The sequence below is a fragment of the Gobio gobio genome, assembly GCF_949357685.1.
Source record: "Gobio gobio genome assembly, chromosome: 10".
Lineage (NCBI taxonomy): Eukaryota > Metazoa > Chordata > Actinopteri > Cypriniformes > Gobionidae > Gobio > Gobio gobio.
In genome coordinates, this window is record NC_137116.1 from 18,118,780 (window position 1) to 18,131,938 (window position 13,159).

The 13,159-nt window shown below is 45.6% G+C and overlaps 2 protein-coding genes across 2 annotated transcripts; both read right to left on the reverse strand.

The window, feature by feature from the left end:
- Window positions 1–458: 458 nt before the first annotated feature.
- Window positions 459–4,380, reverse strand: LOC307132939 (uncharacterized protein; the record flags this gene model as incomplete). The annotated part of the gene is made up of 4 exons (XM_079827569.1): window positions 459–1,645; window positions 3,387–3,679; window positions 3,863–4,025; window positions 4,263–4,380. 4 exons carry the CDS (start codon window positions 4,378–4,380, stop codon window positions 1,554–1,556), a joined length of 666 nt encoding a protein of 221 aa, XP_079683695.1. The 3' UTR covers window positions 459–1,553.
- Window positions 4,381–4,743: 363 nt separating this feature from the next.
- Window positions 4,744–12,612, reverse strand: LOC307132937 (uncharacterized protein). Its single transcript, XM_079827567.1, has 5 exons — window positions 8,797–12,612; window positions 8,537–8,664; window positions 8,137–8,299; window positions 7,661–7,953; window positions 4,744–5,922 (listed from the first exon to the last, which is right to left on the reverse strand). The coding sequence occupies exons 2-5, from the start codon at window positions 8,661–8,663 to the stop codon at window positions 5,831–5,833; spliced, it is 675 nt and encodes a 224-aa protein (XP_079683693.1). The 5' UTR covers window position 8,664; window positions 8,797–12,612; the 3' UTR covers window positions 4,744–5,830.
- Between the last annotated feature and the right edge of the window lie 547 nt (window positions 12,613–13,159).

A 13,159-nucleotide genomic window follows, 5' to 3' on the forward strand; every position in this document is an offset into this window, starting at 1 on the left:
AGCTAGCCTAGCTTAGCACAAAGACTGGAGGTAAACGGCTCCAGCTAGCCTAGCTTAGCACAAAGACTGGAGGTCAACGGCTCCAGCTAGCCTACTGCTCAATAAGTGACAAAATAACGCCAACATTTTACTATTTACATGCTGTGATGTGTATAGTCACATCGTGTACTAAGACCGACGGAAAATTAAAAGTTACGATTTTCATATAATAGTTCCTGCCATATTGGCCTAGAAAATCACAACTTCTCATTTTCCGTCGGTCTTAGTACACGATGTGACTATACACATCACAACATGTAAATAGTAAATGTTGGCGTTATTTAGTCACTTATTGAGCAGTAGGCTAGCTGGAGCCGTTTACCTCCAGTCTTTGTGCTAAGCTAGGCTAGCGGTGGGTGCGTCAGACAGAGTTATGGCACGGAGATGAGAATGGTATGTATGGACTTATCTAACTCTGGGGGATACGGTGAAAGTCCCAAAAAAATCTGGCCTGAACTGCCCATTCCTTTAAGTTTCACTGTTTAGTTTAGTCACTGTTTTATATTCAATGAGTTACACACAATAAATACGCCGAAATAATTTTTGAAGTCTATAGTTTTGAAGTCACTGTCTTATAAATGTTGCAGATATTAAGTAAACTGCATGTGAGATGAAACCAAAAAATCTAAGCTGTAACCACAAGATGATTAAACTGATTGGATAATAACTAGGATTCTATAGGAGACAAATTATGAACATTTCAAGGAAATCAAATAAACCAGGAAACCTGAACATGTTAGACATCAAGCAAAACCAAACCTGAGTAAGATGAATGAGTGATAGAAATGGGGAAGGAGAGAGAGGTACTGTACATTCATACAATGTTCAAACAACAATAAAAGCATATCACAGGGAGTCGAGGAACCTAATAACCTCTCTCAAGAGGTCCACTCCAAGGTTTTCTCTTGGTCCTCCCAAGGGGTCAACAAGCTGCTGAAGTTCAGCCAAGTGGTCGTTGTTCAGGGCATATTCAGTCAAGGGGACTTCAACGCTGTCTGGCCAGTTAAAAGCTGGTACCTGTGATGTGTGAGGCATTTCTGTGTCCAGTTGAGCTGGCTGCTCATCAGCACCAAACACTCCCTGGATCCCAGTCAGAGTTTGAGCCTGTAGGCGAAGACAGCCACGCACAAACATCTGATATGGCGACATGTACCTTGCAGTTCTCAGGCGGTGATGGTTCCACTGGTTAATAAAAAGATGCAAGTCCCGGTTTATTCGAGGAAGGTAGATGTAATGGAGTGCCCAAAGATGCCTCTCGTTGTTGCAATGTACTGTTCCATCATCTTCTAAAAGGGTGAACAGCGAATGGTACACATTAACAACACCTCTCCAAACATCTCCCCACAGTCTCTCAACCCGTTGGTTATGGGTGCTCCTTCCCCTCAAAGCACTCCCCCTGGCAGAACCTCGAAAAACCTCCATGAAAAGGCAAACAGCATTGTTCTCTCCACCTTGGTCACAGCGGACTCTTGATGGCACACCATACTGGTCGACAGCCTCAACAAACTTCTGCATCACAGTGCTGCTTCTGTTGTTGTTTGAAGCTTCCAAAAATGTGACCAGTCTGCTAAAGCCATCAATAGCCCCGTGAATAACAATTCTCCACCTGAAAATGAAATATTAATACTCTGACATAAGAATGTATGGAATGCATATATACAAGAGAAATTATTCAAAAATAAAATTCAGAAGTAACATGTTTTTGAACAATCAACAAGCTGGCTTTCAACAACCATAAAAAGACATAATGGGCTGAAAACAAAACTACATCTGACTGAAATCGAAATGAATAATTTCCAAGTATTAACTAAAGGGGTGGTAAACCACATTCTTTTGAAGGCTTGACTGTGTTTGTGGGGTGCACTGTAACATGTGTTCATGCTTCGTTGTAAAAAAAATTGCCTTATTTTTCATATATTTGACCTTTATTCTACACTGCCCTGTCCCTCCTTGGGTTTACCTTTTTACCCGGTCTGATGCTTTCCGGGTTGTATGAAGCCAGTCCCTCAAAAATACGCAGTGGGCTCTGATTGGTTAGCTGGCCCAGTGTGTTGTGATTCGCTAAACGCCTAGTGTACGTATGTCGGAAACGTCACGCCCCTTACCGGAGGCTGTGCTTTGGTCGGCGTCAATAAAACCATATGAGCCCGAATCAGACCCAGAACATTTGAGTGAAGATGATCGAGCAGAACCTCTTCAGTCCTCAAGAGTAAAGACTACGGATCTATAATGATCGCTACTGAATGGCACTTTAACTTTTGTATTTTTAGAACGATTATAGCCAAATATCTGTCGCAAGAACTAACCCAAAACGAACACTAAGCACTGGCTTTAACTAGTAAGTTAGCCAAATCACACACAGAACCATGTTTAGCATGCCTGAAGATAAACAATAAAAGCTCTAATCAAAGAATCATTTACACTAATGTCAGGTTCGCTGTTGAGATTTTAACGTTAGTGTTTGTAATGTTAGGTGTTCGTCGGATAACGTTAAGTATGAATGAGCATTTAACAGACTGGTTTGCAGAACAGCGTTGTCATCTGTTTACTTCCTTGCTACAACATATTACAGGAAAACACATCGATGAAATATAAATCAGACTTACAGGTTGTGGCCCGTGAACAGCTTCTGTTTGTAAATCCAGCTTTCAGGACAAGCCGTTGTGCATATCCTGTATTGAACTCGCGAAGTTTGTGGAAGTTTGTGTTGTCCTCCGTGAAATGTGCAGCGCGCGCGTCGTGCATCCACGCACCGGCAGTGTTTTTTTCACGCAGCTGACGTTGTGCAAATCTGGCATTGAAATCGCGAAGACGTTGGATGTTTTCCTCTGTTTCCCCTGCGCGCGCCTGATTCCCCGCTGACTCAAACACACGTGCAACATGCTGTATGTTAAACGCTCTGCAACGCACCCCCGTCCCTATGAAGGCTGAACAGAGCAAGTCCTACCCCAGACCTGCAATCCGGATGAATATAACAGCGTTTCCTCGGCATCGCGGCAACAACACCCCCCCCCCCCCCCCCTTATTTAATATTCGAGGAGGAGGGGTTTATGTAAATATTGGGCCTGGTGATGTCAGCAAGCCCTGGAGAAATGTGTGTAGTCGCCTACTGGCCGTTTGCTGTAGTCCTTAGAAACTGATTTCTTTAAAAGCAAATATCTCCCTTTGCTTTAAACTTTGAACGTTGTAACTTTGCAGATGTTGTTTATGCTCAAGCAGCAACATTACACGCTAGCTAAAGTTAGAATAGTGAAATCGTGGTTTACCACCCCTTTAACTAAATGTGCCCATCATGCTTGGTTTTAGCTTCCAAGTAAAATGAATAATGAAATAAACTCATAACTCACCTAATGAGCTTGTGGTTGCCATCCAGATGCCATAAGGAATTGGCCCTGCAACTCGGTATGTCCGCCTACGTAGCCTGGAAGACATGGCTCTGCGTGCAGCCCCTTCGGGGTTGGTCCGGAGCATACTTTGACGCACGCGCCTTCGTTGCACCAGTAAGCCTTCTCCAAAAAGTCTTGCTCGTACAGCCTCTGGACCCAGTAAGTCATTGCTGCAGACCACCTGATGAACTCTTTCATCCAACTCCTCATCAGAGATGTTTGTGAAGCGGCCACGCAGAGATAGATTGAATGATCTGTGAAGGCCAAGAAACATTTTTTAAAATTATTCTAAGTGTAACATTGATTTATTTTATATTTTAAAAACAGAATTTCATGTTTCAGTTTGTAAGGAGAGAAGTCAGGCTGACAATTATCATTGTGCAATTAAACTAAATGATGACAGTGCACTTGTGTACAAAAGGAAGATCTATATTTACCTAAGACGTCGTTTCACAGTGCGACTTGAAGTGCCCAGTATGTCTGCTATCTGAGGAATTGTGAACTGAAGAGACAATAAAAACCGCAACTGTTCAGTGGTGATGTGACACTGTGGACGCCCATTATGTCCCCTAACGTGTGGAGCTTGATAACCAAGGGAGGCTGCAATAGAAAACAATTAGATACAACAATAGTTAGTGGTTTGACATTCACTTTACTTTGACAGTTCACTTTATCCAAGTAAGATTATTTTATGTTAGAACTGCATTATTTATATTTTTCCTTTCTTTACAGTGAACATTAAAACCTCTAATACGAAACATTTATTTCTGCATCCATCAGATTTTCGATAATAGTCCAGCCTATCCACTTCTGCATATCTCATATTAAAAAACATACCACCAGGTTGTTGCTGCTGCCGAACGTCTGCCACAAAATCGCCAATTAAATTTAACAGTTCGTTGGCTAATTGGGATTCTACAAGTCTCCCTCTTGCCCATTCAAGGCTCCGCGACATTGTTTCACTAAATAACGCCAACATTTACTATTTACATGTTGTGATGTGTATAGTCACATCGTGTACTAAGACCGACGGAAAATTAAAAGTTACGATTTTCATATAATAGTTCCTGCCATATTGGCCTAGAAAATCACAACTTCTCATTTTCCGTCGGTCTTAGTACACGATGTGACTATACACATCACAACATGTAAATAGTAAATGTTGGCGTTATTTAGTCACTTATTGAGCAGTAGGCTAGCTGGAGCCGTTTACCTCCAGTTTTTGTGCTAAGCTAGGCTAGCGGTGGGTGCGTCAGACAGAGTTATGGCACGGAGATGAGAATGGTATGTATGGACTTATCTAACTCTGGGGGATACGGTGAAAGTCCCAAAAAAATCTGGCCTGAACTGCCCATTCCTTTAAGTTTCACTGTTTAGTTTAGTCACTGTTTTATATTCAATGAGTTACACACAATAAATACGCCGAAATAATTTTTGAAGTCTATAGTTTTGAAGTCACTGTCTTATAAATGTTGCAGATATTAAGTAAACTGCATGTGAGATGAAACCAAAAAATCTAAGCTGTAACCACAAGATGATTAAACTGATTGGATAATAACTAGGATTCTATAGGAGACAAATTATGAACATTTCAAGGAAATCAAATAAACCAGGAAACCTGAACATGTTAGACATCAAGCAAAACCAAACCTGAGTAAGATGAATGAGTGATAGAAATGGGGAAGGAGAGAGAGGTACTGTACATTCATACAATGTTCAAACAACAATAAAAGCATATCACAGGGAGTCGAGGAACCTAATAACCTCTCTCAAGAGGTCCACTCCAAGGTTTTCTCTTGGTCCTCCCAAGGGGTCAACAAGCTGCTGAAGTTCAGCCAAGTGGTCGTTGTTCAGGGCATATTCAGTCAAGGGGACTTCAACGCTGTCTGGCCAGTTAAAAGCTGGTACCTGTGATGTGTGAGGCATTTCTGTGTCCAGTTGAGCTGGCTGCTCATCAGCACCAAACACTCCCTGGATCCCAGTCAGAGTTTGAGCCTGTAGGCGAAGACAGCCACGCACAAACATCTGATATGGCGACATGTACCTTGCAGTTCTCAGGCGGTGATGGTTCCACTGGTTAATAAAAAGATGCAAGTCCCGGTTTATTCGAGGAAGGTAGATGTAATGGAGTGCCCAAAGATGCCTCTCGTTGTTGCAATGTACTGTTCCATCATCTTCTAAAAGGGTGAACAGCGAATGGTACACATTAACAACACCTCTCCAAACATCTCCCCACAGTCTCTCAACCCGTTGGTTATGGGTGCTCCTTCCCCTCAAAGCACTCCCCCTGGCAGAACCTCGAAAAACCTCCATGAAAAGGCAAACAGCATTGTTCTCTCCACCTTGGTCACAGCGGACTCTTGATGGCACACCATACTGGTCGACAGCCTCAACAAACTTCTGCATCACAGTGCTGCTTCTGTTGTTGTTTGAAGCTTCCAAAAATGTGACCAGTCTGCTAAAGCCATCAATAGCCCCGTGAATAACAATTCTCCACCTGAAAATGAAATATTAATACTCTGACATAAGAATGTATGGAATGCATATATACAAGAGAAATTATTCAAAAATAAAATTCAGAAGTAACATGTTTTTGAACAATCAACAAGCTGGCTTTCAACAACCATAAAAAGACATAATGGGCTGAAAACAAAACTACATCTGACTGAAATCGAAATGAATAATTTCCAAGTATTAACTAAAGGGGTGGTAAACCACATTCTTTTGAAGGCTTGACTGTGTTTGTGGGGTGCACTGTAACATGTGTTCATGCTTCGTTGTAAAAAAAATTGCCTTATTTTTCATATATTTGACCTTTATTCTACACTGCCCTGTCCCTCCTTGGGTTTACCTTTTTACCCGGTCTGATGCTTTCCGGGTTGTATGAAGCCAGTCCCTCAAAAATACGCAGTGGGCTCTGATTGGTTAGCTGGCCCAGTGTGTTGTGATTCGCTAAACGCCTAGTGTACGTATGTCGGAAACGTCACGCCCCTTACCGGAGGCTGTGCTTTGGTCGGCGTCAATAAAACCATATGAGCCCGAATCAGACCCAGAACATTTGAGTGAAGATGATCGAGCAGAACCTCTTCAGTCCTCAAGAGTAAAGACTACGGATCTATAATGATCGCTACTGAATGGCACTTTAACTTTTGTATTTTTAGAACGATTATAGCCAAATATCTGTCGCAAGAACTAACCCAAAACGAACACTAAGCACTGGCTTTAACTAGTAAGTTAGCCAAATCACACACAGAACCATGTTTAGCATGCCTGAAGATAAACAATAAAAGCTCTAATCAAAGAATCATTTACACTAATGTCAGGTTCGCTGTTGAGATTTTAACGTTAGTGTTTGTAATGTTAGGTGTTCGTCGGATAACGTTAAGTATGAATGAGCATTTAACAGACTGGTTTGCAGAACAGCGTTGTCATCTGTTTACTTCCTTGCTACAACATATTACAGGAAAACACATCGATGAAATATAAATCAGACTTACAGGTTGTGGCCCGTGAACAGCTTCTGTTTGTAAATCCAGCTTTCAGGACAAGCCGTTGTGCATATCCTGTATTGAACTCGCGAAGTTTGTGGAAGTTTGTGTTGTCCTCCGTGAAATGTGCAGCGCGCGCGTCGTGCATCCACGCACCGGCAGTGTTTTTTTCACGCAGCTGACGTTGTGCAAATCTGGCATTGAAATCGCGAAGACGTTGGATGTTTTCCTCTGTTTCCCCTGCGCGCGCCTGATTCCCCGCTGACTCAAACACACGTGCAACATGCTGTATGTTAAACGCTCTGCAACGCACCCCCGTCCCTATGAAGGCTGAACAGAGCAAGTCCTACCCCAGACCTGCAATCCGGATGAATATAACAGCGTTTCCTCGGCATCGCGGCAACAACACCCCCCCCCCCCCCTTATTTAATATTCGAGGAGGAGGGGTTTATGTAAATATTGGGCCTGGTGATGTCAGCAAGCCCTGGAGAAATGTGTGTAGTCGCCTACTGGCCGTTTGCTGTAGTCCTTAGAAACTGATTTCTTTAAAAGCAAATATCTCCCTTTGCTTTAAACTTTGAACGTTGTAACTTTGCAGATGTTGTTTATGCTCAAGCAGCAACATTACACGCTAGCTAAAGTTAGAATAGTGAAATCGTGGTTTACCACCCCTTTAACTAAATGTGCTCATCATGCTTGGTTTTAGCTTCCAAGTAAAATGAATAATGAAATAAACTCATAACTCACCTAATGAGCTTGTGGTTGCCATCCAGATGCCATAAGGAATTGGCCCTGCAACTCGGTATGTCCGCCTACGTAGCCTGGAAGACATGGCTCTGCGTGCAGCCCCTTCGGGGTTGGTCCGGAGCATACTTTGACGCACGCGCCTTCGTTGCACCAGTAAGCCTTCTCCAAAAAGTCTTGCTCGTACAGCCTCTGGACCCAGTAAGTCATTGCTGCAGACCACCTGATGAACTCTTTCATCCAACTCCTCATCAGAGATGTTTGTGAAGCGGCCACGCAGAGATAGATTGAATGATCTGTGAAGGCCAAGAAACATTTTTTAAAATTATTCTAAGTGTAACATTGATTTATTTTATATTTTAAAAACAGAATTTCATGTTTCAGTTTGTAAGGAGAGAAGTCAGGCTGACAATTATCATTGTGCAATTAAACTAAATGATGACAGTGCACTTGTGTACAAAAGGAAGATCTATATTTACCTAAGACGTCGTTTCACAGTGCGACTTGAAGTGCCCAGTATGTCTGCTATCTGAGGAATTGTGAACTGAAGAGACAATAAAAACCGCAACTGTTCAGTGGTGATGTGACACTGTGGACGCCCATTATGTCCCCTAACGTGTGGAGCTTGATAACCAAGGGAGGCTGCAATAGAAAACAATTAGATACAACAATAGTTAGTGGTTTGACATTCACTTTACTTTGACAGTTCACTTTATCCAAGTAAGATTATTTTATGTTAGAACTGCATTATTTATATTTTTCCTTTCTTTACAGTGAACATTAAAACCTCTAATACGAAACATTTATTTCTGCATCCATCAGATTTTCGATAATAGTCCAGCCTATCCACTTCTGCATATCTCATATTAAAAAACATACCACCAGGTTGTTGCTGCTGCCGAACGTCTGCCACAAAATCGCCAATTAAATTTAACAGTTCGTTGGCTAATTGGGATTCTACAAGTCTCCCTCTTGCCCATTCAAGGCTCCGCGACATTGTTTCCATTCTAGACAAAATTTAACAAGAAAACAGGGAAATCAATGTTAACTAGTCATCTATAAACACCAAACATCTTAAGGTCAGGAAACGTTAGGGGAAATACTGGGTGTCCACAGTGCCACAAAGCAAGATCACTTACCTTGTAATTGGGTGCACTCTCGAAATGCCCTATTACAATCAGAAAGAAACTGTCTCTGCGCCATTGTAGTTTGCCTGGAAAGAAGAGTAGTACAGTTCGGAAAGAATGCTGATGTTATGGCTTCCTGTGTTTGTTTATTAATTTACTAAGAATCAAAAACAATAAAAGCACATATCTATCTATCTGTCCATCTCTCTGTCTATCTATTTATCCATCCGTCCATTTCTCTACCTATCCTCTACCTATTTACAAAATGACAGACCTCCAGCAATTCGTTTATAGACTGGATGTGGATGAAATAGTTGTAATTAGTGTTTTTTAATTTTTATTAACAAAGTAGTAAACATTGTCTGGCTCAGTTTTAAAAAAGGACAAAATAGCATTCCTATGCAGCAGGACAGCACAAATTTATTACGGCCTGCTTGTGCGCTAAATCGCAAAGCATCTACGCTAACCATGTGCTCAGCCGCACCGAACTCTTGACAAACTACTAATAATATGTAGTGAATGTGGCTTACATAATTCACCTTTGAGGTTAAACTTAGTTCTATACACTGTTCTATACACTGCTGTATAAATGCAGCACTTTGTTAGCGTGTTTGTTCATGACTGTTCAGGGACCGCGGTCCCTTTAAATGTGCTTAACGCGCGTTGATGTGGGACGCTTGTCAGCACCATTTTGATTCTGAGTTTTCTGTTTTCACTGAATAAACGAGACACGCGCTCGTGTACTCAACGTGAGAAATTGTCGCTTGTTGTTTACTGCAATTTCCACACTGGTGACCCCGACATTAGTCTGCTGGACGTATTCAGAGACACGAAACGACCATGACCGCGAACGCCGTCACTCTTAAACTCCCCGAATTCTGGGAATCGTCGGCATCGGCGTGGTTCGCCCAGACTGAAGCGCAGTTTGCGTTGTGCGAGATCACCGCGGATACAACGAAATACTACTACGTTGTGTCGGCTCTCGGAAATTCAACGGCATCCAGAGTAGTGAGCCTTCTTACAAATCATCCGGCAACTGAGAAGTATACAGCACTCAAAACCCACCTGTTGAAAACGTTTGAACTGTCGGACGCTGAGAGAGCCAGCAGGCTTTTCTCCCTTCAAGGACTGGGTGACAGCAAACCATCCGAGCTCATGGACCGTATGCTGGATCTTTTAGGTGAACACAGACCTGATTTTCTTTTCACTCAGCTTTTCCTGCGTCAGCTGCCTTCCCAAGTGAGAGCTGCACTAGCTAACACCACAATCACTGATTGTCGGAGACTGGCTGAAGAGGCTGATAAATTTTTCCTGGCGAGTCAGGGACATTGTACGCCCGCGTTTTTTCCCACACACATCGCTTCGGTGACACAGGACGACTCCACACTCATCGCAGCAGCCACTTCTCGTCGGCAGCAGTTTTCTGGCCCCCAACAACCTTCAGGCTTGTGTTTCTACCATGCAAAGTTTGGAACCAAGGCAACCAAATGTCGCCCACCATGCAGTTCTCAGTAGTGGCCATGAGCGTCGGCCGCGTAGGCAGGCTGCTCTTCATCCGCGACAGCATCTCTGGACGGCGTTTTCTGTGCGACACGGGAGCACAGAGGAGCGTCCTGCCTGCATCCCGTTTGGACATGGTGACCGACAGCCACGGCCCTCCTATGGAAGCTGCCAATGGTAGCCCCATCCGCACATATGGAACGAGGTACGTCGAATTATGTTTCGGAGGACAGCAGTTCGGCTGGGACTTTGTTACTGCAAAGGTTGCCGTCCCCCTCCTCGGTGCAGATTTTTTGTGTGCACATGGACTGTTGGTGGATGTAAAAAACCGTCGTTTGATTAACGCTGTCACGTTTTGCTCTTATACATGTACGCTCAGTGGGGCCGGCTTTATGCGGCATGCTTTATGCGTCTACTTGCCAGTTTCCCAGCCCTCACTCAGCCCACTTTCTCTGCATCTGCCGTGAAGCATGGTGTGGAGCATCATCTCACCACTACTGGTCCACCCGTCTACGCCCGCGCTCAGCGCCTCGACCCAACCAAGCTCGCCGTTGCAAAGGCTGAGTTTGCAAACATGGAACGCCTGGGCATAGTCCGCCGATCCGACAGTCCATGGGCTTCGCCCCTCCACATCGTCCCCAAACCTGGCGGCGGCCGGCGGCCGTGTGGCGACTACCGGCGGCTTAATGAGGCAACGGCACCCGACCGATACCCAGTCCCAAACATACAGGATTTTTCAGCACACCTGGCGGGCAAGGTGATTTTTTCCAAAGTTGACCTCGTCCGGGGATATCATCAGGTGCCGGTACGACCACTGGACATTCCCAAAACGGCACAGTAATCACACCGTTTGGGCTATTTGAGTTCCTGCGCATGCCGTTTGGCCTTAAAAACGCCGCCCAATCTTTTCAACGCCTCATGGACTCTGTGTTGCGGGACCTGCCATTCCTTTTCGTGTACTTGGATGACATCTTAGTAGCAAGCACATCCAAGTCTCAGCACCTGGCGCACCTCCGAACCCTTTTTGAGCGGCTTAGCCAGCATGGTTTAATTGTCAACCCCGCTAAGTGCCAGTTCGGTCTCTCCACCATTGACTTCCTAGGACACAGAGTCACTAAGGACGGTGCAGTCCCTCTCCCATCAAAGGTGGAGGGGGTCACGCAGTTCCCACGCCCGCTCACCGTCAAATCCCTGCAGGAGTTCCTCGGCATGGTTAATTTTTACCACCGCTTCATCCCTAGAGCCGCTCAGCTCATGCGGCCCTTGCACGAGGCCTTGAAAGGTAAACCCAAGCACGCTGTGGACTGGACTGAGAGCAGAGACAGGGCTTTTGCTGCCACTACGGCAGCCCTAGCGAACGCCACCATGCTGGCGCACCCTTCTCCTACAGCCCCCATCGCCATCACCTCTGATGCCTCGGATTACGCTGTTGGTGCGGTCTATGAGCAGTGGGTAAGCGGGGCCTGGCAACCGCTGGCTTTCTTTAGCCGTCAGCTGCGCCCCTGTGAGCGGAAGTACAGCACTTTCGACTGGGAGCTTCTGTGTCTCTACCTCGCTATCAGACATTTTCGTTCCCTGCTGGAAGGCCGGCATTTCACTGCTTTTGTGGACCACAAGCCGCTGACTTTTGCCATGGCCAAGGTAGCTGAGCCGTGGTCCGCTCGCCAGCAACGTCATCTGTCCTACATTTCAGAGTTCACCACGGACTTGCAGCACATTGCTGGTAAGAACAACCGCGTGGCGGACTGCCTATCACGGGCTGTGGCAGGGGCCGTCCACCTTGGTTTGGATTACAACAGCATGGCACCGAGACCACAGACCCGGGAGTGCAACTCCTGAGGACCTCGACTACAGGGCTGCAGATCGAGGACGTGGTTTTTGGTGAGGCCGGCACCACACTCCTGTGTGACGTCTCCACAGGTAGTCCACGGCCGGTCGTACCCTCGGGATAGAGACGACAAGTTTTTGATGCCATCCATGGTCTCTCCCACCCAGGTTCGAAAGCCTCACAGAGACTGGTTGCAGCAAAGTTTGTTTGGCATGGCCTCAAGAAGGACGTTAGGGATTGGACTAACACTTGTGTTGAGTGCCAACGGGCCAAAGTACACCGCCACACTAAAGCCCCGTTAGAGTCGTTCTCAGTACCAGAGAGACGTTTTGACCATGTAAACGTGGACCTGGTCGGTCCTCTGCCGTCATCTCACGGTTTCACATATCTGTTAACCATGGTTGACAGGACCACCCGCTGGCCTGAGGCTGTGCCACTGACGTCAGTGGCGTCTGTCGAGATGACACGGGCATTTATTGGCACCAGGGTTGCCCGTTTTGGCACTCCTTCAGACATATCCTCTGACCGTGGCGCACAGTTTACGTCTGAGCTGTGGGATGCTGTCGCACAGAGCCTCGGAGTGAAACTCCACCGCACGACCGCATATCACCCGCAGGCTAACGGACTCTGTGAACGTTTTTATAGGTCGATGAAGGCTGCCCTGCGTGCCAGCCTCAAAGACAGCAACTGGGTCGACAAGCTCCCGTGGGTGATGCTGGGCATCAGGACTGCGCCAAAGGAGGACCTTCAGTCCTCATCCGCAGAGCTTGTTTATGGACAGCCGCTGCGAGTACCAGGGGATTTTGTTCCTAGCACTACGGTTTCTTGGTCTGCTACTCTCCAGCGGTCTACTTTACTGGACAATGCAAGGCTTTTCGCACCTGTTCCTACTTCCCGGCACGGCCTCCCTCGGTCACACATCCCCGCTGGACTTCAGACAGCTGACTATGTTTTCATTCGCCATGATGCCCACAGGGGACCGCTATGCCCGCCCTACGAGGGCCCATTCCGGGTTCTGGAGACGGGGGGTAAACATTTTGTGGTGGA

What these genes read in the sequence shown, in the direction of transcription:
- LOC307132937 (XM_079827567.1), bottom strand. Translation starts at nt 8,663, where the DNA reads ATGGAAACAATGTCGCGGAGCCTTGAATGGGCAAGAGGGAGACTTGTA. An exon ending in GCAGCAGCAACAACCTGGTG is followed by an intron (nt 8,300 to 8,536) that starts GTATGTTTTTTA and finishes TTTCTATTGCAG; the next exon opens with CCTCCCTTGGTTATCAAGCT. An exon ending in GGCAACCACAAGCTCATTAG is followed by an intron (nt 5,923 to 7,660) that starts GTGAGTTATGAG and finishes TTTCATTTTCAG; the next exon opens with GTGGAGAATTGTTATTCACG.